The sequence below is a fragment of the Colobus angolensis genome, unplaced genomic scaffold (genome assembly GCF_000951035.1).
Source record: "Colobus angolensis palliatus isolate OR3802 unplaced genomic scaffold, Cang.pa_1.0 Scaffold42, whole genome shotgun sequence".
NCBI classification, from domain to species: Eukaryota; Metazoa; Chordata; class Mammalia; order Primates; family Cercopithecidae; genus Colobus; species Colobus angolensis.
The window spans coordinates 2,391,580-2,417,753 of record NW_012117599.1 but is presented as its reverse complement, the minus strand read 5'-3'; the positions used below and the strand labels follow the sequence as shown (position 1 = coordinate 2,417,753).

The 26,174-nt window shown below is 50.2% G+C and overlaps 1 protein-coding gene across 2 annotated transcripts in view; it reads right to left on the bottom strand.

The window, feature by feature from the left end:
• CNGA3 (cyclic nucleotide gated channel alpha 3) overlaps window positions 1–26,174 on the bottom strand; it is a 51,789-nt gene that overhangs the window by 2,667 nt on the left and 22,948 nt on the right. The window contains exons 2-7 of one of the 2 annotated variants that reach the window (XM_011956541.1): window positions 24,453–24,590; window positions 16,442–16,555; window positions 13,953–14,132; window positions 11,083–11,136; window positions 4,454–4,567; window positions 3,259–3,365 (exon numbers count right to left, since the gene is read on the bottom strand). In XM_011956541.1, the coding sequence (XP_011811931.1) occupies window positions 3,259–3,365; window positions 4,454–4,567; window positions 11,083–11,136; window positions 13,953–14,132; window positions 16,442–16,555; window positions 24,453–24,553 (670 nt within the window). In that variant the 5' untranslated portion in view covers window positions 24,554–24,590. The remainder of the gene's footprint in view (window positions 1–3,258; window positions 3,366–4,453; window positions 4,568–11,082; window positions 11,137–13,952; window positions 14,133–16,441; window positions 16,556–24,452; window positions 24,591–26,174) is intronic. The other variant, XM_011956542.1, reaches the window with a different exon arrangement.

The window sequence follows — 26,174 nt, the reverse complement described above, 5'->3', positions numbered from 1 at the left end:
CAAAAAAAGTGATGGAGGCGATCTCAATTGATTTAGAGGTTTATTTTACCAAGGTTGAAAGTACACCTAGGAGAAAGAAACACAAGTCACAGTAGGATCTGTGGCTTGTGCTTTTTCCAAAGAGGATTTTGAGGATGTCAATACTTAAAGGGGACACAGCAGGCAGCAGGCAGGACAGGAAAGAAAGAAAAGAATGGGTGGGTAGGCAATGAGGCCAGTAGTTACATTCTTGTGAAGCTTTGATTAGCATTCAGTGAATCTACATGTGAAAAGAGGGGAGTGGAGGAAAAGCACATTATGCAAACTACATTTTACATAAGATAAAGTAAGCACGTGAAATTACTGCTATCTGTTTGGGAAGAAAAGGAAGGCAGCTTGTGCATGACTCAGTTCCCAAGCGTAACTCTTCCCTTTGGCACCGTGAGTTTGACTTCCTGAGATACTCTATTTTCTATTCAAAACGCTAAAGTGCTTACTGCCTGGGGTTTGCTTACACCAGCCAAGAAAAGGGTGGATGAAACAAAAAAGCAAAAACAAAAACAGGAAAATGAAACAAGAAAAGGGTGGATGAAACAAAAAAGCAGAAACAAAAACAGGAAAATGAAACAAGAAAAGAGTGGATGAAACAAGAAAATAGTGGATGAAACAAGAAAAGGAACAGACGAAACAAGATGGGCAGAATGTTGATAACAGCTGGAGCTGGGTGAAGGTACATGGGGATCCATAACACTATTCTCTCTGCTTTTGCATACGTTTGAAAATATTAATAATAAAAATTTTAAAAACACAGGCCATGGCCTCCCAAACTGATTTCACCAGTCAGCAGTGGGGCACAACCTGCCTTTTGAAAACACCTCGCAGGAACACAGCTGTCCTTGGTTGCATGTGACTGTTACCCAAGGGGCTTTAAAAATTTATGAAGTTTGGGACCCACCCCCAAAGAATCAGACTGGTCTGAAGATGGGCTGGACACCTAGAGCCAGGGGCATTATGATGGGTGAAATCAATTAAGGAGGCCATGACCTGCATTCTTTTTTGTTTTTTACATTTTCAAACATGCACAAAAGTAGAGAGAATGATAGAATTAGTCCTTTTGAAGTTGTGGTGAGCATCAGTATTTCCCCGAGGGCTGTGTGAAATGCAGAGTGCCAGCCTGCAACCTAGAGTTGGCTCCTGGAAGTTGGGGGCAAGTCCAGCAAGTTCCAGGTGATGCTAGTGCTGCGGGTCCAGACCACTGAGGCTAGACTGGGGTAGGATGTCCCACTCTGCTCAAACTGAAATCTAGTGTGCCGTCACAACGAAGAACACCCTGCTTCCCAGCCCCCAGTTCTTCTTAGCATTATTTGTTACACGTGAGTTACTGAGGGCCTTGATCGTTCTGTAGCCTCCTGTGCCTCCAGCCTCTTCCCCACTTTTTAAGATGTCTTCTCACAATTCTAATGATGTCTTCCTTGGAGTGTGATTCCTGTGCCTCCGTCTCTCCCAGCTTCTTGCTGAATCTTGAGTTGCTGAATCTTGACTTTGGGTAGTATCCCAGGACTGAAGCTGGGCTGAGACCAGGGAACATCAGCCCAGTGGGCCACTTACAGAGCTCGTGTGTCCATGGAGTTTAATATGACTGCAGTAGGGGAGCAGATGGCCAGGGCTGGCTAGGTCACCCATGCAAGCCTCAGCCTGTGTATCTGAGGTCTTCTAAGTTATGATGCTAGGCACCAGTGTGGAAGCAAATGGTGGACCAGTCTGGCATGGCTGGGCAGTGACTGTGGACTTTGGACAAGTCACTTGGTGTCTCTGACATTGGTTTCTAAATCAGCAAGATGGGAAGGTAACCATGCCTGTGCTTCTTGTCTCACACAGTGGTTCTAATGAAGAAGCCAGACGCGCTTGAAATATTTTGTACATGGAGCCACACAGAGGCTGGCTACTGTGATCTGCTGGTGTTTGCATCAATAGCTATGGCATAGCATTATTTTATTTTATCTTTTTTTTTTTTTTTTTTGAGACAAGGTCTTGCTCTGTAACCTGAGGCCATGACTCCCTTTAGTCTTGACCTCCTGGGCTCAAGCAATCCTCTCACCTCAGCCTCCTGAGGCACACACCAGCACGCCCAGCTAATTTTTTCTTTTTGTAGAGACAAGGTCTTTCTATGTTGCCCTGGCTAGTCTGGAACTCCTGGCCTCAAAGGACCCTTCTGTCTTGGCCTCTCAAAGTGCTGGGATTACAGGTGCCTGCACCCATGCCTGGCCTGGCAGTTTTTAGTTCAAAAATCTTGGAAACAGGGCCTCTACCAGCTTAGGCAATGTCTTGGTGCAGATTAGAAAAAGATGCCCCAAGGGCACACAGTTCAGCACCTAAGAAATGTGAGGCAGTGAGTATCCTTTCCCATCCCCAACCAGAGATGATTTGAAGGAAGTTCTCACTCACCAGGGCCCTATTTCAGATTTTCATTATTCTCCACATGTTAAAACTCCTCTGAAAGCCACGGAGTAACATGTCCTGGATCCTCTGACTGTCTGAGAAGAGAAACTCCAAGATTGCCTGAGCTCTCCTTCCTGCTCACCCCAGTGTCGATAGTGAGAGCTGGCGGGGTCCTTTGAGATTGCAGTTCGGCCTGCTTATTTCTTTTCTTTTTCTTTTCTTTTCTTTTTTTTTTTTTGACAGCGTGTTGCTGTGTCGCCCACGTTGGGAGTGCAGTGGCATGATCTCCACTCACTGCAACCTCTACCTCCCGGAGTTCAAGCGATTCTCCTGCCTCAGCCTCTCAAGTAGCTGGGATTACAGGCACATGCCAACAGGCACATGCCAGCAGGCCCAGCTAATTTTTGCATTTTTAGTAGAGATGGGGTTTCACCATGTTGGCCAGGCTGGTCTTGAACTCCTGACCTCCAGTAATCTGCCCACCTTGGCCTCCCAAAGTCCTGGGATTACAGACGTGAGCCACTGCGCCTGGCCCAGCCTGCTTGTTTCAGAGGTGACAAAAAGAAGGCTCAGAGAGACAGCCTGACTTGCTCAAGGTTACACAGCTTGTTGGAAGGGCAGAGCCCAGAGCTTAGGTGTCCTGGCCCCTGCTCAGTGTCCTGTCCAAGGGTTCCGTGTAGAGGGGCTTGAGGCCGCACCACCTACCCTCACGGTCGCAGGTCCCCAGACCTGCCTGGCCTCTCATGGTCAAAGGTCGGCAACGTCCCATCCACTGTGCTGGGTCTCCCGGAACATCCTGTGGGCGCCACGGTCCCCTCCCCAGGCCTGGGGCACACTCACCCGTCCGAGCTCGCACGAGCGCATCCAAGGCATACAGGACATCTGCCGAGTAGTCCAGGAGCAGCCACAGCATCAGGTACTCGGACTGCAGCTCATCGAAGCAGGCCCTAAAGACGCCAAGCGGGAGACGGATGGCTGTGCGTGTTTCTGGAGCACGGGCCACCCATGTGTGGGCACTGGCTCCGCGCTGAAGACGCTGGATCATGTCATCTGGGAATGGCCCTGCCTGCGGTGTCACTACCTCAGCGTAATCACCCCAGTTTCAGATAAGACAACACTGTCTCTGAGAAGCTTTTCTGTCCCACAGTCACAGAACTCCCGAGAAGAGCTAGGACTGACCCCGAGTGGCCCCACTGCCTCTCAGCAGAGAGCTACAAGATCCCAGGAGGTACTGTTTTCCAGGCCTCACTGGCAGAGTCAGGTAAAGGGGCTAAGGACCTGCCCTTTCTGGGGTCAAATTTCAACAAAAAAATAAGAGAATTTCTGAGAGATTAACAATGGAACAGGCAGTAAATATTTTCTATCTTCTCCATCTTTCTGCTGTTTCCCACACAGGCAGCACCCCCAGCTCTTCTCCTAGCCTCACGGGCACAGCAGCCTGCCCCTGCCGCCCCACTGCAGCTTGCTCAGCACCCCAAAGCCTCCTGCCATATATATATATATATATATACAGAGCCGGGGGTGATGGCTCATGTATGTAGTCACAGCTACTCAGGAGGCTGATGCGGGAGAATCGCTTTAACCCGGGAGGTGGAGGTTGCAGTTAGCTGAGATTGCGCCACTGAACTCCAGCCTGGGTGACAGAGTAAGACTCTGTCTCAAAAAAAAAAAAAAAAAAGTAGCAGCTTGTCCCTGCCTCCCTACCCTGCAGCACATTCAGAACCACCCACTTATCCCTCCAAAGAGAAGCAACCGCCCCTGCATCCTCCTCGTACAACTCACTTGAGGGGACCCCACAGTGCCGGAACCCTGACTGTCCACCTTAAGCTCAGTTCTCCATCCATGCTTCAGAGCACCCTGATGGTCCTCTTGGGGAACCTTCTATTTTTAAAGGGGGAAACTGAGGCACAAGAACTAAGTGGTGGCCGTGAGGGGTCCAGGCCTCAGGCCTCCCAAGTGAGAGTTGGAGCTCTGCCTCCTTGGCCTGGTGCCTGGTTGCCTCCTTTCTGCTGCATCTCCCACCCCTGCTGCTCACCTGCAAATAAGCAGACACCAGTTATAGAAGACAGGCAGGGCGATGATGGTCAGCCAGCGGTAGTACAGGTTGCTGGAGGGGTCCACCACGATCGCATCCTTCTTCGTCTTCTTCCTGGTAACCCACACACACACAAACAGCAGACTGTTTCAAGACTGTAGCTTTGGAGGGTTTTAGAGACCTGGATTCCCTTAGAGACCCTACGGCCATTTTAGGCTGAAGCCCAAGATGTGGCTTTCCACAACAGGGTCCTCTTAGTTATCAAGGGAGTCACATGGAGTGTCCCTGTAGGGGAAGACAGGCCGGGAAGTAGGGCAGACTCCAGAGGTCCTTTTCTCCCAGTTCAGTCCCAGGAAGTCACAGTTGACTATAAGGTTATGGTGATGACATTCCCACATGCCCATGGCAACATCCACACCCTTCAGGATGCTGAGAATGAAAATGCAGCATGGCAATGTCACAGAGGTCTGCTGAAGTCTGGGGAACTTCCAGAAAATGCTGATTCCCAGGGCCCACTCACCTCTTCCACGGCTGGGCCTGAAAATGTGCATTTAAGCACTGCCTGGATAGTTCTGAGGCAGCTCCTCTCTGGACAGAGTTGGGGAGCCCCACAGTATTCCCTGGAGAACCCTCTCCACCTCCCTCACCGTGTTTGTGCAGACGTTGTAAAGGCTCATTTCCAAGCGCTTGCATCGCGCCGCTCCATCAAAAGCCTGGGAATAACCTGTTACGTGGGCCCGCACTTAATGAAAAACATAGCTTAGAGGGCTTAGCTTTTATTCTCAGGATTTCCCGCAGATTCAAGTTTACAGGCTGTACTGGAGGCTTCCTTTTTTTTGGGTCCATGCGTCCCCTCTGCCATCCCATGTGACCCACGCTGGCCTAGGCTTGCAGAGTGCTCCTGTGCCCCATCCGAGACCCCAGCGACTTCCTGCCTTCACCGGGATGCTGCGGCGCGAGGTCACTCACCGACGGGGCTTTGGGACGTTTCCAACAGCTCTCATCACCACTGAATGTGGGTGAAAGTTTGTGAACATTGTATCTTCCAGTGCCCCAGAGAAACCCTCAGCCTGCCCTGTGTGGCCCACTTGTGAGGGCAAACGAAATGCTTCGAGTGGGCGGTCACATGAGCAGGCTCACAGGGACGGCCCCCGGCTGCCTACCCGAGGCTGCAGACGAGCAACTCTCTTTACTTATAAGCCCGCCTTGAGTTCTCAGAGCTCGGAGAGGATTCTTTCTGCAAGATGGGGGCTTCACATGGTCTCAGGAGGCATGGTCTGCAGCCTGGGACCAACTTTTCCTCAGCTCCAAGCACCTCCTCCCCTCCAGGGCCGACGCTAAGGCCCGGTGAGAGCGTAGCTCCAAGACACCCAGCCCTGGAGCCTTGCAGAGAGGGGTCAGGCCTGCTGGGACCATGGCACCCCGTCCTTAGAGGCAGCTTCCTTCAGTACTTCCTCTTCTTGTTTTAGGTGTTTTTTTCTCTCTTCTTTTTTTCTCTTCCTTCTTTTCTGCCTTGTTGCTGGATGATGCCGAGGAACACTGAGCAGTCTTCATATATCAACGACATTACCAAGTGGAAAGGGCAGGCTGCGGAGTGATGGAGACAGGGCGCGGCGATCGCCGTGGTGGCGAGAGGGCGCAGCCTGCTGCGTAGTGGAGAAAGGGCGTGGCGTGCGGCGCCGTGAAGAGAGGGCGTGGCATGCAGCATAGTGGAGAAAGGGCGTGGCGTGCGGCGTCGTGGAGAGAGGGCGTGGCAAGTGGGTACTTCCAGCGCGTTGGGACGGAGTGGGGTTATTGATTTGCTATTATTACTCCTGAAGCATGAGGTAAACCACCCCATTGAGCATACACTGAGAAATTAATGGCTCCGTCTAATGTTCTACAATTTCTGATCTGTTTTCGTGCGCTCCTGGGAAGTCACAAACAGCCAGAGACTGGAGACGTTTTGAGGTAGTAGGACAGAGACCCAAACCCACACACCGAGGCTGGGAAAGTTCCTCGGAGTTTTGGAAATCCCACTCCAGGCTGTCTGTTCTGAGTGGAAGGGTGTGGCCTGTCCGTTGTTCTTGAAACCTGTCTCTGCATCAAATGAAAACCTGGGCCTTAATGAGAAAGCCAGTGAGCAAAAGGGAACCAAAATTCGAAGAGGCGGGTCTGTGACGCGTGTAGTGGCAAACACGTGTCGTCGCAGGCTCGCAGATGTGGCCGGGCTCAGACACGCCTTCAGACTTGGCTTGGCTGCGGGGTGGTTCCGGCAGTGTGAGCGCAGGGTTTTTTTCAACATATGACTTTACACTGCTCCCTCTTCTCTACTGGGTGTCTTTTAAGGGCTAGGAACTCTTATAAAGTTATGTAATGAATACATGTAACATTTCTTCAAGGCAGGCAGTGATGCCCCATTGAACAGTTGAGGAAACAAAGGTTGTGGAAGGGACAAGCCCTGGAGTCCTCTTTGGGCCCCTCTGATTTCTCTCTTCCACATGCTGAAGGCAGGCATGGGCTGAGAGATAAATTCTGCTAATTAGACACTCATTGAAAAAGATCCATCCACAATTACCTAACACTACCTATGGAAATGATCGAGGCTGTGTGCAACGCGTGTGGAAGAATAATCACCGCCATTATTCATGATAGTCAAAAAGGGAGAGCCACCGAATCACACAACCGTACAGGCTCATCCTCCACGGTGAATTCTATGTGGCCATTTAAAACGCTGTTTCAGAAGACATGGGAAAACAGCTCTAAGTTAAAAAGCAGACTACAAAAGAGTTTACCATAATAGCTGGATCAGTTTTCTATTTCTGCCGGAACAAATTACTGCAAAGCGACGCAACATAAATGTCTTATCTTGCAGATCTGTAGGTCAGAAGTCTGCTGTGGATCTCACCAGACTAAAATCAAGGTGTTGACAGGGCTGCCATTCCTGTCAAGGAAAGTTACCCCTCCTCTGTCCTCCAGGGTGATGTGAACCCTGGTCTCTTTCTCAGCCACCGGAGTCAGAGGCTCTAGCGGGGCTCTGACTCCTGCTCATTTGGATCTTGAACAGAATCCAGCCTCTTGTGATTGTGGGGCTGAGGTCCCTGTTTCCCTGCTGGCTGCACCTTTGGAGGCTGTGGCTTCCTTAGCGCCGGTCCCTTTCCTCCATCTTCAAAGCCAGCGGCGATGGGTCGAGTCCCCCTCACACTGTGACTCTCTTCTTCTTCCATTTCCTTTTTCCGGCCCACTCTTCTGCTTTTAAGGACTCATGCGATTACATTGGGCCCACCCTGATAATCCAGGATAACCTACCTGTGTTAGTCTGTTCTCATGCTGCTAATAAAGACATACCCCAGAGTGGGTAATTTATAAAGGAAAGAGGTTTGGACTCACAGTTCCGCATGGCTGGGGAGGCCTCGCAATCAGGGCAGAAGGCAGAGGAGGAGCAAAGTCACATCTTTTGTGGTGGCAGGCAAAGAGTCTGTGCAGGGGAACCCCCCTTTATAAAACCATCAGATCTCGTGAGACTTACTCACAGCATGGGGAAGACCCGCCCCCACGATTCAATTACCTCCGGCCAGATCTGTCCCACCACACGTGGGAATTAGAGGAGCTACAGCTGAAGACGAGATTTGGGTGGGGACACAGCTGAGTCGAATTGTTACCTAGCTCCGGGTCCTTGAATTTAATCACTTGAATTTAAAGTGAATTAGAATGAAAGGTGATTCAAATCAGTACATGAAAAGAGCAAGGAAAGTTACCCCTCCTCTGGCCTCCAGGGTGATGTGAACCCCGGTCTCTTTTCAGCCACTGGAGTCTTAACGTCAAGTCACCAGCAGACGGTTACAAAGTCCCCTTGCCATGTAAGGTAACCTGTTTACAGGTTCTAAGGATTAGGATGGTAGACATCTTTTGAGGGAGATTGTTCTGCCTACCACACAAGCCAGTATTTATTGAGCACTTACTATGTACCAGGCACTGTTCTGAGCACTTTACACAGAGTAACACATTTAGTCTTCGCTCCCACCCTGTAATAAGACACTATTACAATCCTCATTTTATAAGCCAGGAAACAGACACACAGAGAAGTTAGGTAACCGGCTTACATGATTTGAATCTGTGTTCCTGTCATGGTAGTGGATGTCTGTCTCATGGTTTAGCACCAACCCCTTGGTGCTTTGTTTGAGATAGTGAGTGAGTTCTCTTGAGATCTGGTTGTTTAAAGCACCTACCCCACCTTCCTTCTGCTCCTGCTGTGTGAGACTCCTTGCTCCCGCTTTGCCTTGGCCATGACTGAAAGCTTCCTGAGGCCTCCCCAGAAGCAGAAGCTGCTATGCTTCCTGTACAGCTTGCAGTACCTCAAGCCAATTAAACCAGTTTTCTGATAAATTACCGAGTCTCAGGCATTTCTTTATAGCAATGTGAGAATGGACTAATACACTTGTCCAAGGTCACAAAGCTCTGAGGCAACTGAGTTGGGAAATAGATGCTCTTAACAAGTATATGTATATATAAAATATATTGTATCAATCTCTTTATTCAATATATATGCTTAGGAAGAAGTTGGAAGTGTATTTGTCAACATGTTAAGTGGGGCTATCTCTGAGAGTGGAATTCCACGGTTAGCGTGAAGTGCGATTTTTGTGTGTGTATGCCCCTGTGTGCTTTTCTTGCTTTCCAAGTTTTCAGTAAGAGTATTTCAATAAAGTGAATTAGAATAAAAGGTGATTAAAATCATTACATGAAAAGAGCAAGGAAAGTTACCCCTCCTCTGGCCTCCAGGGTGATGTGAACCCCGGTCTCTTTTCAGCCACTGGAGTCTTAACGTCAAGTCACCAGCAGACGGTGCTGCCCTCAAGCTTATTGGGTGAGCTTTGCCCTGCAGTTTAACCAGACCGGACTCAGCTTGCTTTGTGCAAGATTTGTGGCCCTGGATTACTGGCCTTCGCCTGTCCTCTGGCTACCAAACTGCCGAGGGCCTAGGAAAGACCCGGCACCATCAGCTGCATCCCCAAATCCACCCCGCACTGCCCCAAAAGAACCCTACACAGAGCTGCAAAATGCTGCTGGTTTTGGCTGGGAACAGTTTGATGGGGGAGGGAAAAATTATTCAGGACGAACGAGACCATATGAAAATGGCAGAAATGGAGTGGAAGAGTCGGGGAAGCTGTTCATAAATAATTTTTGTGTGTGCCAGTTGTCCTCATTTTGGGACAGTTCCCAGTTTTGTCCCTTGGTCCTCGGCTTCGAAGTGGACCCGTGAAGAGAGCCCATTTATTGAAAGATTGAAGAGCTGGGTGCAGCCCATGCTATCCACCCACATCCTTGCCCACACCCCAGCCCCAGGACAAACCTCTTTCCATGGTTTCAGTATCTGGAGCCTCTCCCTGCCTGAAAGACTGGGCTGCAAGGGTGTTTAGTGTCAGGTTTGGCTTTAAGTCTAACACAGATCACTATAGCTATCGCTTTGTAGATAAAATCATCTCATTTTTCATTATGGATGGCATTTGGGTCTCTGGATTTGATGTCCAAATTTATGCAAACAAAAGACATGCTTCCTTCATGGAGAAAATAGAAAAAAGTTCTATCTGAGGAACAAAGACAGAAATAACAAGAAAAACCCTTGACACATTTCTCTGTCAGTTGGAAGTCAAGCAATCAGCATTTCTCACTGATACTGATATTTTTTCCCTAATCTCCAAGTAAGACTCCCCCTCCGCAATAGTGCCACTCTGTCCCTAATCTGCCACCTTAGTATCTGGTGACAGAAAAAGGAATTACAGTAGGTCACCCTTTCAAGAGGCTATTCTCTGGACATACTTAAATTGCCTTTTTCCACTGCTCTGATTACCCCCCCAAAATTGGCCCAAATTGGCCTTAAAACAAGGGCATTTCAGGCCAGGCACAGTGGCTCACGCCTGTAATCCCAGTACTTTGGGAGGCTGAGGTGGGCGGATCACGAGGTCAGGAAATCAAGACCATCCTGGCTAACACGGTGAAACCCCGTCTCTACTAAAAATACAAAACAACTAGCTGGGCACGGTGACCGGGCAACCGTAGTCCCAGCTACTCGGGAGGCTGAGGCAGGAGAATGGCGTGAACCCGGGAGGCGGGAGGCAGAGCTTGCAGTGAGCTGAGATCATGCCACTGCACTCCAGCCTGGGCAACAGAGTGAGACTCCATCTCAAAAACAAAAAACAAAAAACAAAACAAAACAACAACAACAAAAAACAAGGACATTTCACTGGCACTCAAGAGCCTGAGGTTGTAGAATAAGAAAATGCCTTTTCATCATTAAGGAGAATCTCCACTGCTCTGTCAAGGAGCTCCGGTTCTGCACCCTCAGATATATCGTGGTATAGAGTGCTATAGCTTAAAGCATTTATCTGATCCAATTCTTTTGCTTTATAGATGAGAAAAATGAGAGCCAAAGAGATCAGACGATTTCCCCAAGAAGTCACACAGATCTCATCCCTCCCCCACTTCTGTCCTCAGGGATGGAGTGCCAACGAAAGGAACAGGATTCTAAAATATTCTACTGGTGTTCTGGGAGTGGGGAGCTGGAGCACTAAGGAGAGAGGCCAAGCTGGGGCTTCTATGGGGTGGAGGGCACCGGGCTTGGGGAGGGCTCTGCAGGGCGTGTGGGTACTTACTCCTCCTCCGTGTTGTTGCTGCTGTTAGTGTTGCGTTTGGCCAGGGGCCAGGCGCTGCGGGGAGGTAGAGAGAACATCAAGGGTCTGAATTTGGTTTCCATTCCTTGGGGCCATTTCCCCAGGGGATTACCATGCCCCCCACCCCCACCCCACCCCATCCCACTGCTTCCAGCCTTTGCACTCACAGCTTGAAGAATACGGGGTGGTATTGTCAAGGCCAAAATGCTTTGTGATTGGTTAGCTCAGATAAAAGGCTTGGGGGAAGGGAGGGTGAACATGGCTAAACTGAGGCTTCTGAAGAAATGAAGATTCAGCCATTTGACTCCTTCCAGCTTCCCTGCCTCAAATTCCACTCAATTTCCTTCCATTCCACCCTGGATGGGGCCACGTGCCGGGCACTAAGAGGGGCACAGAAATGGAGCCCACGTGGCCTCTGCCCTCAGCGCTTCCCTTCCTCTTGGGTGGAGGAGGCCTTTCACCTTCTGCCCCAGGATGGACGCAGCAGCAACAGCGACTTGCTCCCTCAGCTGCAAAGGCCTCTTCCAATTAGCAGGACGAGTAACTGAGCATAGGCAGGATTGTCGCTGTTTTCAGCTTATCCTCCTCCCGTCCTCTCCTACCTCCCCAAATCTTACAACTCCAGGGCCTGACACCCCTGGTCTATGTGAGAATCTGGTTGAAGGTAAGGGCTGGTTTTGCACAAACTGGATATTTATTTCAAGTTGAATTTTGCAGTACTTCACAATGTTCTATAGCAAAAGGTATTATCTCTGACCGCCAGAACCCATTTTCAACATGGCTGGGTTAAAAAAGCCAGGCGGTCCCGCAGGGCACTGCAGACCCCTCATAGGCGACCACGAGAACTGGAGCTTGAGGCAGGTGACACCCCCGCTGACTCCCGGGACGCCTCTTCCATGATGCTGGATGTCCAGCCAAATAAATGCCATTTTGATGACCTTAGCTCCTCCTGCCCAAATCTCCCTCTCCCCGTCTAAGATATGGCCGTTACTGCTTATTTCTGGATTGGTTCTGCTCATGTGAAAATCTCCCAGGAACTGGAACCGCCGTGGGATTGTGAAGGAGGGAAGGTTCAGCTCTGTGGGGGTGCAGTGGCTGTGTTCACCACGCCTCTGTGCCCGTAACCCCACAAAGCCAAGCCCACACAGGAGAACTAGGACCTGTCTCTGAATACACTTGGCTTTGCCGTGGAGACTTTGCCTCCAGAAAAATTCAAAATCTTCACCCCTAGGAAGCCTTGCTGGTTGACTGACACTATCCGCACCATCGCGTCCATCTGCCTATGCTGACCCTGCCCGCGAGTGATCCAACAAGTGTCTGTGAGGTCGGCAGGGCCTGCCCTGGATGTGGTCCTAGCTCAATGCTCCATTCGTCTGGTCCCATCAGGAAACGGACAGAGTCTAACATTCATCTCTAAGGATGTGGGAAGGTAATTTGGTCAATTTAAATAAGGAAGCCTTTGCTTGCCCAAAAGGAATTAGACCGGTCTGGCTGGCTTGCTGAGAAACCTCTGTTTCCCCCCTCCCTCTTCCTCTTTCTCCACTTTGTCCTCTTTCTTATCTGTCTGTCTCCTTGTCTTTCTGTCTATGGTGTCCCCCGAGGGTACTGGATGCCCAGTCCTGGGGACCTGGGACCTCCCTGCACTTGTCTGGGCCAGTGCCCAGGCCTTCCCCAGCCTCCTTCCCACAGCCCAGGAAACCCAAAGGTTTGCAGTCCAAGCTCATGTGAAAACTGCCCTTCCCGTCTCAGCCAGGGATTCTCACACCTTTCCCTGGGTCTCCTAAAGCAGTCACTGGTGAGACATGGCCTTGAACTCTCACATTCCGTCTTAAAAATGCCCTTGCTCTTTGCCGTCCCCTGCATCATCTATGACATACAAATACCCACTGCCACTCCCCACACAAATGTGGAATGAAAATGGATGTTCCGGAAAGATCCATTGGGTTTCCCCCGAGACTTCATCACCTTCACACCCCAGAGACCGTCACATGCCCATTTGAGAAGCTCCAAACCTAAACCCATCTTCTCCTCATTGACAAACAGATAGCTCTTTCTCTAGCAAATTATATAGGGACTATTCTGCAATCATCATGCAGAATGCTGGGGAGACTTCTCACGAACAAATCAGGAGGGGAGGCAGCACCCTGTGTCTCTGTGTAAGGGGGTGCCAGTCAGGTTTATCTCCCAGTGAGGGTGGGGGCGATGCGCGACGGTGCGCAGAGGCCCCAGTTATGCAGATTTTCCCTCCAGAAAGCAAACACCCTCCCCACCTCACTCTGCTCCCACCATTGTCCCCTTCCCCACCTGGTATTTCTCACCCTGATCTGGGACACGGATGGCTCCCCTTGGAAATTCTGACCAACCTGTAGACTCTCGTCCCAGAAAAATGCATGTGTGCCTACACGTAAAACTGTGGATACCATTTAGACACCCCCCAAAGCTCCTGCTCTAAAAGACCCCACTTTTGAGCAAGATGGGTCCTGGTGAGTCTAGGATGCGAGTCCTTTGGTGAAGAGAGATGGGTAAGGCCAGCATCCCCTCATGAGTTTCTGTGAACACGATTTCCAGGGGACCCTAATGGGGGTTCTGTGCAGGATGAGGTGAGTGGTCAGATGAGGCTGCGGGCTCTGGTTCAAGGGTTTTCTCCTCCTGCACGGCCTCCTGGACTCCGCAGAGGCTGTTAGAGCATGTAATCCTCCCCTAAGGGCAAACACTTTCTTCAAGGAACAGCTCACGGGGATGACGACGTTCCAGGCCACCTGTGCTGCATCCAAACAGGATGGAGCAAAGCAGAGGCTTCCTGCCTGGCCCCAGCAGGCGCAGGAGGCCCCTTCTTCTTTTCCGTTCCTTACCTTCTCCCTCTGTCTGCCGGCTCCTGGCTGCCCACATTTGCCTGGGCGTTGCTTTCTTGGCTGGACACCTCCTTAAGCTCAGCCCCACGGAAACGATCAGGAAAACAGTCCGGTCCCTGGTCCTGGTGGTGCCCGTGCCCGACAGCCCACCTGCGCAGCAAGAAGACGAGGCGCGAGAGCCTGGAAGGCGACACGGGCACTGAGCCAGAGGGAGAGGGAAAGCCCCCCACACCTCCAACCCCCAGTCTTTCCCTCTCTCTTTTTCTCCCTCTCTCTCTCTCTCTGTCTCGAGGGGTGGGGCAGAAGCAGTGGTGGCCAGCAGGGCGTGGGTGCTGGGGGCCCTGTGGTCTACGTTTGCATCTCCGTCCCATGGGGACCGTTTATCCCCTTCTCCCTCCACCCTGCAGTCAGGGGCAGGCTTCCCCGGAAAGGGACACTCTATTACCATTTGTCCCTGTAGCACTTGGACTCTGCCTAAGGCATGATCCTTCAAACGGGGGATTAGCTCACTCCTTTTGCCCAGTGGAGAGCTCTTTGTAATGACTGCCAAGCTCAGGAAGAGTAAAGCAAGGCGGGTTTCAAACAATGACAACATTGAGAGCGAGGTTATTTATTTATTTATTTAGAAGTGCCTGGGATCTGATAGAGCAAGGCTTAAAGGAACAGGCATCCAGGCACAACCTGGAGTCTTTTCCAAGCTTTTATCTTATTGGTGTGTTCTTGTACAAACTAGAGTTTTCTCCCCAGGCCTGGGAGGTTCCTTTGCAACTTGCCCTGGGCCCTCTCCCGGAGCCGGCCCTGCCTGGAGTTTGCAGTAACAACACCTGCGACTGTAGTACCAGTCCCCAGAGCTCATCTGAGTCGCACGGGCCTGAGAGGTGCCTTCCCTCCACCCTGCCTGCTGCTGCTGGTGTCCTGCCAGAGGGGAACAGCGGGGGACAGGCCCAGAGACTCCATTCCGTTTCTCGGCTTCTGGTTTCCCTGATTTGGCATCTGCAGTGCCCTCGCCTGGACGGGGTGTCCCCAGCCAGAGTCGGTACTGAACAACCTGGAACTAAGCCACGAATTGTCACATACCTTGACCCTAATCACACACTTATGACCTTAGCCTAAGGGAATACATTGACTAAGAAAATATCCCGGTAGGCAGGTGCTTACAGCTGCTGCCGCGGACATATTTGGAGGTATCTGCCCCGCCCAGTCTCTCTGCTGCCGACAATTCCTGAACCCACACCCTTCCTCTGCCGAGAGGGTGGAACAAAGGTCATACTCCCTCCTCCAGCCTCAGACAATGGGACTAGGACAGACAAGTGATGCACAGAGAGCCACTCAGGCCTCTGAGCTGAGAGAAAGGCTGTTTTCAGCCTTGTGCCGGCTGATAGGGGAACAGAAAGAGCCAGAACGGAGGGGACATTCAGCAAGAAGCACAAAGACCATGAAACTCCATGAGAAAACGGGAGGGAAGGTGGCCATCTCCTCAGGTCCCCTTCTGCGAGCCCCACGGACTCTGTTTCCCCGAGATAGCTGGTGTTGCTAGCTTACAACACACCCTGTATCAGCCCTGCAGAGCTGACTTAAAGGTGTTCTCTTTTTCCCTTTACGAACAAAGAACCTTAAGACAGCTCTTTATTAGTAAAATGTGAACACTGAACATCACTTACATGCCCAGCTACAATGGACTAGTTAATAAACAACGGTGGAGCAGAATCCCTCATAATGAAAAGCATGAAGAATAGATAACGTGAATTTCTTTTGCGATAATCTGAAGTAAAAAGTTCTACATATAACTATGTAGAACTCTGGCGTTGGAAACAACCACCTGGTGGAAGGAAATAATGAGCCTGGTGTTTGCTGGGCACCTGCCGTGAGTCGGTGCTTGGCTCTGAAGCAGCTTTCAAGCCACCTGTGGGGCAGGCACTGTTAAATGCATTTTTAGAGGAGACTTGAAAAGGCGAAATGACTTCCTCAGGATGGGGCAGCTGTTGAAGCTGGAGTACGGATGTTATCAGAGGGAGGCAGAGCTTGGAGTCTTACTAATCTTGCAAACAAATGCTTTTGGAAGGACACCTGCCCTGGGGTCCAGAGGAGCACTCGGGAGACTCTGCCAGCGCTATTTCAGACCTCATCGGCATCATCCTCAGCACACCACCGCGTCCACCGAACCAAAGCTCTCCCACGGCTGGCTGCTCTTACCACCTTCTCCGGTTGGCTTTTTCTCTGAAATCTTCCAAACCTGAGCAAGTACCTCGATGTCAGTTTTCATTAAGCAATTTCAGATAAAGGCAGTTTTCCTTAGACTTTCTGAACTCAGAACATCTGACCCAAGAGGAAATTACTCACTGATAGTTTTCAGGCTGCTCTGCTCCTGACCCTTCCTTTTCCAAATCTTCAGCTCCACCCCCATCTAGCCCTTCCTCTTGAGAGGTCGCTACCTTCTTTCTGCCACAGTGTCCCCCAGGCCAAGGTAGGGACTGAAGCTGGTCGGTTACCTGGCAAGCTCCTGGCTGGTGAAGGAGCCCTGCCCGGGGTCAGCCAGTCCTCTGGTCTCCATGGCGATCCCCGGCTGTAGCGCTGACGACGTCTCCTCGCATGGCGAGTGGGCTCTAGGAAATCAGATATGCAGCAAGCGGAATTGATTTCAAGCCCATCCACCTCCTGGACACAGCCAGGAGTGAGACGGTCAGATGTTCTGCTTAACAGGGAAAGCCGCCCTCAGAGATCCTCATCCCAGGGGCTCCCCACTTCCCTTTGCCTCCTGCAGATGGAGTCTGGCTTTTGGTATAAACGTGGCCTTTCCTTTACAGCAAGGAAGGTAGCTACTGTCCAGGGCTAGGTGAAGGGATGGGGACGTGGCAGTACATGATGGCCTGGCCCTCATCAAAGCACTGGATGGGGAGAGGTCCCCGGGCTTGCCATTTCAAGCCAAAGCAGCTGCTTCCATAAAATGACTCCATAACGAGGATTTTGGTTCCAACACTTCTCGCCTGCTGAATTTCATCTTCTGAGGCCAGATTGAATACCCGCTCCTTAGGGGTCTTCCTGAGCCTCCCTTCCTACTGCGTGTGCTGCAGCCACACTGCCTGGGCAGTTGTTTGTGGGCTTGTCTGGCAGCCTTCCTGGGAACCCACTGGTTAACACGAAGGCCCTGGAATATTGCGCAGAACTGGCCTAGCCCTCCACACACAGTTCAAATAATTTGTACAGTGCTTTCGAATGAGACTCCACTTCCCCTAGTCCCTTTTGCCAAACACTAGGCTCTCTCTCTCTTGCAAGGCAGAGGTAAGGTGTGGTGACCCCTCTTGTGCAATCCATTGTAGAAAGTGTGATCCCAGAAAGGACAGGTGCCCGAAACTCCATACAAGCACCAGTCACACCAGCGGAGTCTGGTTGAATTGCCTGGAAAAAGACTAGGAATGTGTCTGGGAATATTTGCCATTCTTTTCAACCCCCTTGGGCTGAAGTTTGATCAGCTTGATTAAAAGGCAGCCAGGCATTAGCCTCTAGGGATTTGCACTTCAGTCTGTGAATCTTGAGGAGCCCAGGCAAGACAAATTAATTCTATCACGTGACCTGTTCCAACCTCATTAGTCTTCTTAACAAGGAGGCAAGAATTAACACCAGGGAAAAGCTTCAGTCTCTCCCCGGTGATTGATTAGAAGTCAGAGTCCTTGAATCCTGGTGGCCGGGCTGCTGCTTCTCCTACAGATTTCTCCCTGCCTTCTCCAGCAGCAGGGAGCTCACTCCTGTGTCCCGGTCTACCTGGGCCGTCTCTTGACTGCCCCACCTGTCCACAGATTCTTCCCTCCCGCAGCCTCCCCACACTGAGGCTCTGTTTTCTCCCTGGAACCACAGGGAGTCGGGTAGCTTGATCTTCTACCTTCAATGACCAGAACCTGTGCGACTTCTGGGTTTGCAGGCCAGAACCCCCAGCTCACCCAGCCGTTCCTCCTTGTGGTCAAGCCTCTTCCTTGTCACGGTCCTTCTCCCATGAGCAAGTTCCTGGGGTCTTGCTTGACTGGGCAGGGAGACTGAGGCCACCCCGCTGTGACTGGAGCCCGCTCTGGGAAGACTGTTGCTTTGTGTGTTTCGGATGGTTTTTGATGGTCACCAGCTACCATCAGAAAAAACCCAAAGCAGTCCTGTAACGCAGGCTGCTGCCAGCCAGGGGACCTGGCGTGTGCGTGTGCAACTGACTTTTTTGGAATGAAGTATTGGACCTTCCCATTGATCCGAGTCACTCGACGTGTTGGAAGCCTTGGTTGGCAGAGAACACACTCACCTTCCTTCCAACACCATTCTACTCACAAACACAATACGCAAACCACAGGCCATTTAGTGGCTCTTTACTGTATGCCAGCCACAGACATTTTATCATTTCATCCACACAACAACTCTGTAAGAGAGGAAATGGAAATTCAGAGAGGTTAAGCAACTTCACTGAGGTCCCACAGCCCGGTGGGACAGCCGAGATGCCAATGTTATTCCATCCCATTTCAAAACTTGCTGTCATCCACTCAATGAAGCTGCCCTATATTTTCATCTATGGCACAGATGAAAATGAAATTAAAAGGATGGCTGAGGACTGAGCCCTGTGGCATGCCACTAGAGACATTGCTCTAATCTGTACAGCTGCACCATAGGCATGGCTCTTTATTTTCAAACCATCTGATTGAATTCTCCCCTTATACACATAAGAAACCCGCTCTTGTCTCATTTGTGTACACGTGAAAGACCCTGTCAGAGGCCCTGCTGCAGTCCAGAAGCTACGATTCCCTTGCCCTCTTCCTATTCTGTATACTATAAAGGTGAGATGCATGTTCCAATGCCCCTAGGTTGGTTGCAGGAGGAGGTGGCAGAGGTCCTTGGATTCGAGCAGATGGCATGGGGGTGGTGGTGTGGCAGCAGATAGCTGGGCGGGGGCCCTGTCACAGCCTGTGTGCCTGGAAGATCTGGAGGCAATCCCAAGGATGGAGGTGTTCTGCTGCCACCAGCAGCTCCTCAGGGAGCTCTAGGCACCAAGCAGTCGGCCCAGTGTTTTAGCGTAGTCTAGTTCCTGCTAATTGCATGAGGGCACATCCTGAGACCAGATTTATTTGCATTTGCAGCAAAGGAATTAGATGACATCAGAGCTGGTGGGCGGGTGAGGAGGGCACAACCCACCCAGGATTGCAAAGCAGACCTGCAACCAGCAGCAGGGAGAGCTGTTGCATGTGGACGGGATCTATGATGCCCACTCTGGGGGAGGAGGCAGAGTGGAAAGGTGTCAGGTCCTGGTTGGAGTCTCTGCTCCAGCACCTGCAGGCTGAGTATTCTGTTGACTGGTCACCGACTCTCTCTGGGCTTAAGTTTCCTGATCTTCACAAAGCAAATAAAGCGAAAGTTGGCAATTTCCTGTGGATTTCAGTGACCAGAAAGGCACAACTGTCCGTGAAGAACAGGGAGAGCCTTCCGTAATGCAAGTTCCAGGGACCTGATGGGGGTGCCCATTTCTTCCCTATGCCTTGCCCCACTTCCTTTTTTTTCTGTTTTTTTTGAGACGGAGTCTCGCTCTGTCGCCCAGGCTGGAGTGCAGTGACCTGATCTCAGCTCACTGCAAGCTCCGCCTCCCGGGTTTACGCCATTCTCCTGCCCCAACCTCCTGAGTAGCTGGGACTACAGGCGCCCGCCACCTCGCCCGGCTAGTTTTTTGTATTTTTTAGTAGAGATGGGGTTTCACCATGTTAGCCAGGATGGTCTCGATCTCCTGACCTCGTGATCCGCCCGTCTTGGCCTCCCAAAGTGCTGGGATTACAGGCTTGAGCCACCGCCCCCGGCCACCCCACTTCCTTCTCAATGCCTGAAATTCTGTTAGATCAATGTCTTTCTTTTAGCTCCAGAGCTCTACTGATATTAAATGCCTGGGGGTGTTTACATAGTAAACCTCATTAATTACTTCTCCCAGAAACTGATTTTACCAGGCAGATGGAGGGGAGGTGGGAAGAGAGGAGAGGAAGTGATGTCTGAGATGACATTTGGAGTCCCCAAGGACACACAGGTACCAAAAAAAGGGAGATACTTTGGCAACTAATGCAAGAATGGTAACTAGAGTCTCCCTGGGAAATGAGAGTCTTGGGGCCAGGCTCTGTCCTGCCTGTGGCTGGTGGAAGGGCCTGGGGGCAATGGCTTGACAGGACCTCAGTCTCTGTAAAATGAACAGACCAGGCCAGGACAGCCCTGCAGCTTCCCTCCCACGTGCAGGTGGCTATTCTAAGATCCCACGTGGGGACGATGCCTTCCAAGGAAGAGGCCCCCCTGACATTGGTAGTTGTCAAGAACAAGAACAACTAGTAGAATGGAGAGAGCTGCTTTGAAAGACAACATGATTTTCACCTTATAATGCTCAAGTTCTACGTTTATTTGCACAGAGGAATTAATATTGGTAAGGTGAAGGCTTCTTGTCACTGGGCGAGGACAGGGGCTCCCACGAGAACTGGAACTGGAAATTAACTTTGCACTTGGTGAAGCATCTGATGTTTTCCAGCAAGATGGGTTTGGGGACGTGAGAGTAAACAGAGGTGGCTTTTCAGCACAAGGATGGGGAATATGACACTTGAGTTTCCCCCTTCGCAAGCCCTGAGGAACTTGAATGATTGTAACCCTCTGCTGCTGGCCGCATGTGATGGGGACTGAAGCCAATGCAGTTTTAAGTCTTCGGTCCTGGAGAAGCGGGATGAAAATTGTTTTCTTCGGTGGTAATTGCTTTGGGCTCCGCTCAGGGAGTAACACAAGAAGACCACTCTTCTGTCAGACACAAAGCCCTGTGCCCCAAAGCTCATTCAAAACAGCTACACCAGGAGATGGATCCAGGATTTAAGGTGCCCTCAGTGCTAGCTGCAGTTCTTTGTAGCAGAGAATAGCCTGCTTCTATTGCCTTATCCTCACAGATATGCCAGACAGCTCTTAAATAATTGAGCCAACTAAGAAGAGCTAAGTAGAGAAGAAAAACTCAAACTTATTTTTGGTGTTTTCAGGGTATAAAATGTTTTTATTCAAATGAAGTGTTTTCATTCTTCCTTATGGTGTTCCACTACAAAAATAATTCCAATAACTTAAAAACTGGGCCTCCAGTTCGATGAAAAGACATTGGGGCAGGGAAGTCTCAAAGGACAGAGACTTGGTTGTGCCTTCCTCTTGGGGGCAGTCAGCGAGGGGTCACACCCACACACAGGTTCCCAGTGCAGGCTTCTTGATATCACTGAAGATAAAGAGTGATTAACATTCGTGTACCCCAATTCTCAATCATTTATCTCAAAAGCTTTCCAAAAGGACTGGAATTTCAAGACAAAGAGGTATGGCTTGTCCAAACACCGTTTCTCTCGGCTCCAAAATAGTGATTTGAAACTTAAAAATTTTTATGTGGTAGGTGCCGGAGTCCTTTGTTCACATCAGGTGGATAGACAGGTGCGGGGCTGGGCTGGGAAGCCGGGGAGGGGCTGGGCCCAGCCTCCATCCCTGAGGCCGCTGTACCCCATCCTGAGCACACATTGTCATTCCTTTGTGACTCCATGGAACATTCTGAAAATCTGTGGCTGGTTAAAGCCGCTCTTGCCTCTGTAAGATAAAGCATAGCTCTCTCATAAAGGAAGCGCTCTTTCTGTCTCTCATTTTGAAATCTCGGTGGTGTTTCCATGGGATACTGTGTTAATCTGTCAATTTACCACGTGAAGGGTGGGGCTGAGGCCTGAGTGGAGCTCAGCAAGCCTCAGCTGGCAGTCAGGCTGAGACAGCAGGGCTTGGACACAGGCAGGAAATGGGGCTATCTGAGGTCAAGGAGAAGAGACCAGAGAAGGCCCACAAGAAGAAGAGTGAGAGTCAATGGGCACTCAACCGCACAGCAGGGGCCGTGCCGGGACCTCTGCATTCACCTCTGCTGTAACCTCACCACAGCCCTAGGAGGCAACACTAGTACCGATTCATATTACAGTTGAGAAAACTGAGGCTTGGAGCCATTGAGCAACTCTTTGTAGCAGGTCAGTTGCAGAGCCAGTGTTCAAACCCAGGCAGTCTGACCCAAAACCTGTGCTGTTAAACCATCATTCTGGTCACAGAAAGTGCAAAAGAAGGAGAAGGGAGGACCTTTTCTCACCCATGCAGACGACAAATAGCATTGTCGAAGGGCATCAGTTCAGAGCCCCTGACCATGTGGCTGATCCCTAGAGCATGCTGTGTCCCTTGTCAGCGTGCATTCCAGAGTGAGCCTGCAGGGAATCTGCTAGAAGCCAGAGGCTGGTGACTGGTATTAGCGTGGCTTAACAAGCTAGCAATTTATTTAGCAAATGGTCATCTTCTAAGAGGCCTTGAAAGCCCTCTTGAACAGGCCATAGGTCAAGCTGGGCATGGAGGTCACTGGCCAAAGCAGAGCCAGGGTGAGTCAGCAGGACCACAGTGCTGTCAAGTCAAGCAGACATTGTGGGCAGGAGCTGCAGTAGCCTACAGACCAGGCCTGCCTTCTCCTGGGGGCCTACTCCAGTGAATATCTCACTGGAAGGAGCCGGACTGAGATCCCATTACTGCCTTCTCTGCCTTAGGGAATCTGGAAGCTCCGTGAGATGCTTGGGTCATGCCCCACTCCAGGCAAGTGGGGTGCAAAGAGGAAAAGTTCCATTCTGCTTCAAAATCTTCCTGATCCTGACAGCCTCTGGTCCTTCTCCCAAGGTCTTGGGCTCAGGATTCTCTGCCCCATCCTTGGGCTCCTTCTGCCTGATGCCCTCTTTTGATACTCTCTTTGAAGCCCTCTTCAAGGGACTCTGTTAGCTCACACATGGGAAATAAACTATTAAAACATACAAATGTTTCAAGAGTGAATACAGTCCTAATAGCGTTCTTTGTTCTTTGAAATAAGGAGCAATGCCTTAATTTAGAGGACTAAGTCTCCAGTGGTGGGACACAGGCATTGACAAAGGGCTAGTTGGGATAAAGGTATTTGAGTAGGATGGAATTTTCTGATGCTTCTGAAGCGATATGACACTTCCTGGGGTCCCAGCACCGAGTTAAAATGGTTGGAGGAAATAAATATCTGCTGGGATGCTCTGGGATCTTCCTTCCTTTGCCGAAATCTCAGAAGGCGGGGTTCAAGGGCTGTGTGGGTTTGCGTAATGGGGACTCAATCTCTTTGAAAATGATTGACCATCACTTATTAGCAGAGTTTGCTGCGGAGCTGGGACCAAGAACATAGATAGAGAAAAAACCAAATGTGCATTTGGGAGAGGAAGTGATGAACACAAACGAATGAGAAGAAATGAGGCACGAGGGCCCAGTGCTGGGAGGTGGGGACTGAGGGATGTGACTGCATTTTGGGGCCGTCAGACAGTGTGCATTTAAGCTGCGTAATTTTCAATTCTATATATGTAGGGTGAAAGTAACAGAAATATTGGAAAGAAAGTTACTCATGGTTCAACTCAATCATCTCATTGAGAGCTTAAGAAACACGGCCGGGCGCGGTGGCTCACACCTGTAATCCCAGCACTTTGGGAGGCTGAGGCAGGTGGATCACCTGAGGTCAGGAGTTCGAGACCAGCCTGGCCAACAGGGCGAAACCCCATCTCTACTAAAAATACAAAAATTAGCAGGGTGTGGTGGCGGGCATCTGTAATCTCAGCTAGTAGGGAGGCTGAGACAGGAGAATCACTTGAACCCAGTGAGTTGAGATTGCACTACTGCACTGCAGTCTGGGTGACAGGGTGGGACTCTGTCGCAAAAAACAAAAACGAAAAAACTAAAAACAAAGAAACATAAGGGTTTAGGTCCATGCACACTAAATAGGTCCCTTCTGACGTCCTCACTGTTATACCAGGAGCTTGGAAAAAATGCTGTTCCATTCTGCAGGTGAAGAAACTGAAGCATAGGGAGGTTAAGTGCATTTTCCCAGGTCTACTAGGAAGTTAGGAACGGGGCTCGAAGAAGAACTCAAGGCCCCAGATTTCCGTTTCCTACCTGTGTCAGGATGTCATTGGTGGGGCTGATGGCTTGGCTGACAAGGCACTACCCACTCCCGATACAGGCCCTGGGCATGGCCTGCCTCCAGACCCTCCCCTGGAAGCGAGGGCAGGGCATTGGATTCATGCTACATCCTTGGTGCCCAGCTCAGGCTGCAAACCCAGTTCAGTGGCTGGTGCACAGCAAGAGTCCAACGCATTTTTGATGACTACATGGGAGAGTGTGTCAGTCTGAGGAAGTTCTTACAGTAAAATTTAGTCTGCTGCATTTGAATCTTCATTTTCTTATCATATAGCAATTAAGTGACTATGTAAGCCTGCTTTTCCACATCTCTAAAACAATAATACAGACTAGTTTCTGGGGGTTGTGAGGATTAAGTGAGATGAAAAATGAAGTTGGCAGTGCTGTGAATACCTCCCCTGCCCTCCGACCTGTGGTTGGCCAATGTGAAGGCATCCTTCCCCCATGGTCTAGATCCGCTGTGGAAACGACCAGTGTCAGGCATAAAACGAAAGCCCATCTTACCTACTGAGGCCATTTTCAGCACGATCGAGATCTCGGTCTGAGGGCTTTACCCTGAGGTGGGTCCTGGAGGGGTGGGAGTATTGGGTGTTGATCTTGGCCATCTTCTTGGTTTGTCACATTTAGCCCCCCAGATGATTGCTGAAATGTGAACACAAAGCAGATATGTCATCAGGACGGGAAAGTAACTGCAAACCCAGCTCATCACCGACAAGGGCAACCGCACGCAGCCCCCTGCAAGCCCTGGCAGGGACGCCCTCTGCTGTCTCTTGTAGATCCTGCAGCAGTGAGTTTTACTTGGACATCTCCGGGCTCTTCTTTCTAGCCTGAGGCACAAAGTCTTTTTTTTTTTTTTGAGACGGAGTCTCACTCTGTCGCCCAGGCTGGAGTGCAGTGGTGCGATCTCGTTTCACTGCAAGCTCCGCCTCCCGGGTTCACGCCACTCTCCTGCTTCAGCCTCCCCGAGTAGCTGGGACCACAGGCACCCGGCACCTCGCCCGGCTAGTTTTTTGTATTTTTTTAGTAGAGACGGGGTTTCACTGTGTTCGCCAGGATGGTCTCGATCTCCTGACCTCGTGATCCGCCCGTCTCGGCCTCCCAAAGTGCTGGGATTACAGGCTTGAGCCACCGCGCCCGGCCGGCACAAAGTTTTTTTTGCTCATTTGTTATGTTATGTTACCATGCTGAAGAGCTGCTCAGAGTTAAGTGCTGAACGAGCGAATGAATAAATAAATGAATGGCCAAGTGGGTATGATGTGATATAAGGAAGGTGAAGCCCTCATGATTCTCTGAGATGATGCAATGTCCCTCTTGACCCAGGTTTTCTTGTTTCCTTATTTTTATCTTATAATTTAGCAGGTGTTTCCACAGCACCCTCAAATCTTGCTTTAAGACAACACGTAAAGAAAGGACCATACGTGACGTTCAGAAAACCTTTATAATATAATGCTAAATCCAATATCACTTCATCTCATTAATCCTCACAATAACTGTGTGAGGTACTTATTATTTTTATTCCCATTTAACGATGAATAAACTGAGCCTCAGAGGTGTTAAGTAGCTTGTCCAATGAAAGATAGATCCCACCTGTCAATGTGGCACAATCCTTGAGAAATCGCCTTGAAAAATTGTAACTAAGGAAATTACGGCAGTGAAAGACACCAGACCTAACCATTTCCATCTTGCTTCTAACCTCTAAACTGTCCTTATTCATTCCTGGGCATAGGCTGAACTAGCCTCGGGAAGGAATTTAATTTAAGATTTAAATTAAAGCCCTTTCCCAAAGCTAAACTGTTTTTGTAAAACAAATGAAAGCCCATCAGCCACCAAGTTAGAATGAGAGGGCCTGGAATTCTAAATATTATCAGCCATTATTCCAGAGGTCGTAAGATTTGCAACTTCCCCAGTTACTGTTAAAAGCAACATCTCTATTGTGAACCTGAGATCGGCCTTTTGAGATGTCCTTTCAGGTTTTCACGTTTCTAACAACGGGTGGCCACACCTTGCCCTACCAACCAGTTCTGTGGCCCCCACCCAGTAACTGGCTCGGCAGAAGAGAACAGCGTCAACTCCCTATGATTTCATCCCTGAGCCAGCCAATCAGCACTTCTGATTCACTGGCCCCCTACCCACCAAATTATCCTTAAAAACCCTGATCCTTGAGTTTTGGGGGAGACTGATTTGAGTAATAATAAAACTCTGGTCTCCCGCACAGACAGCTCTGTG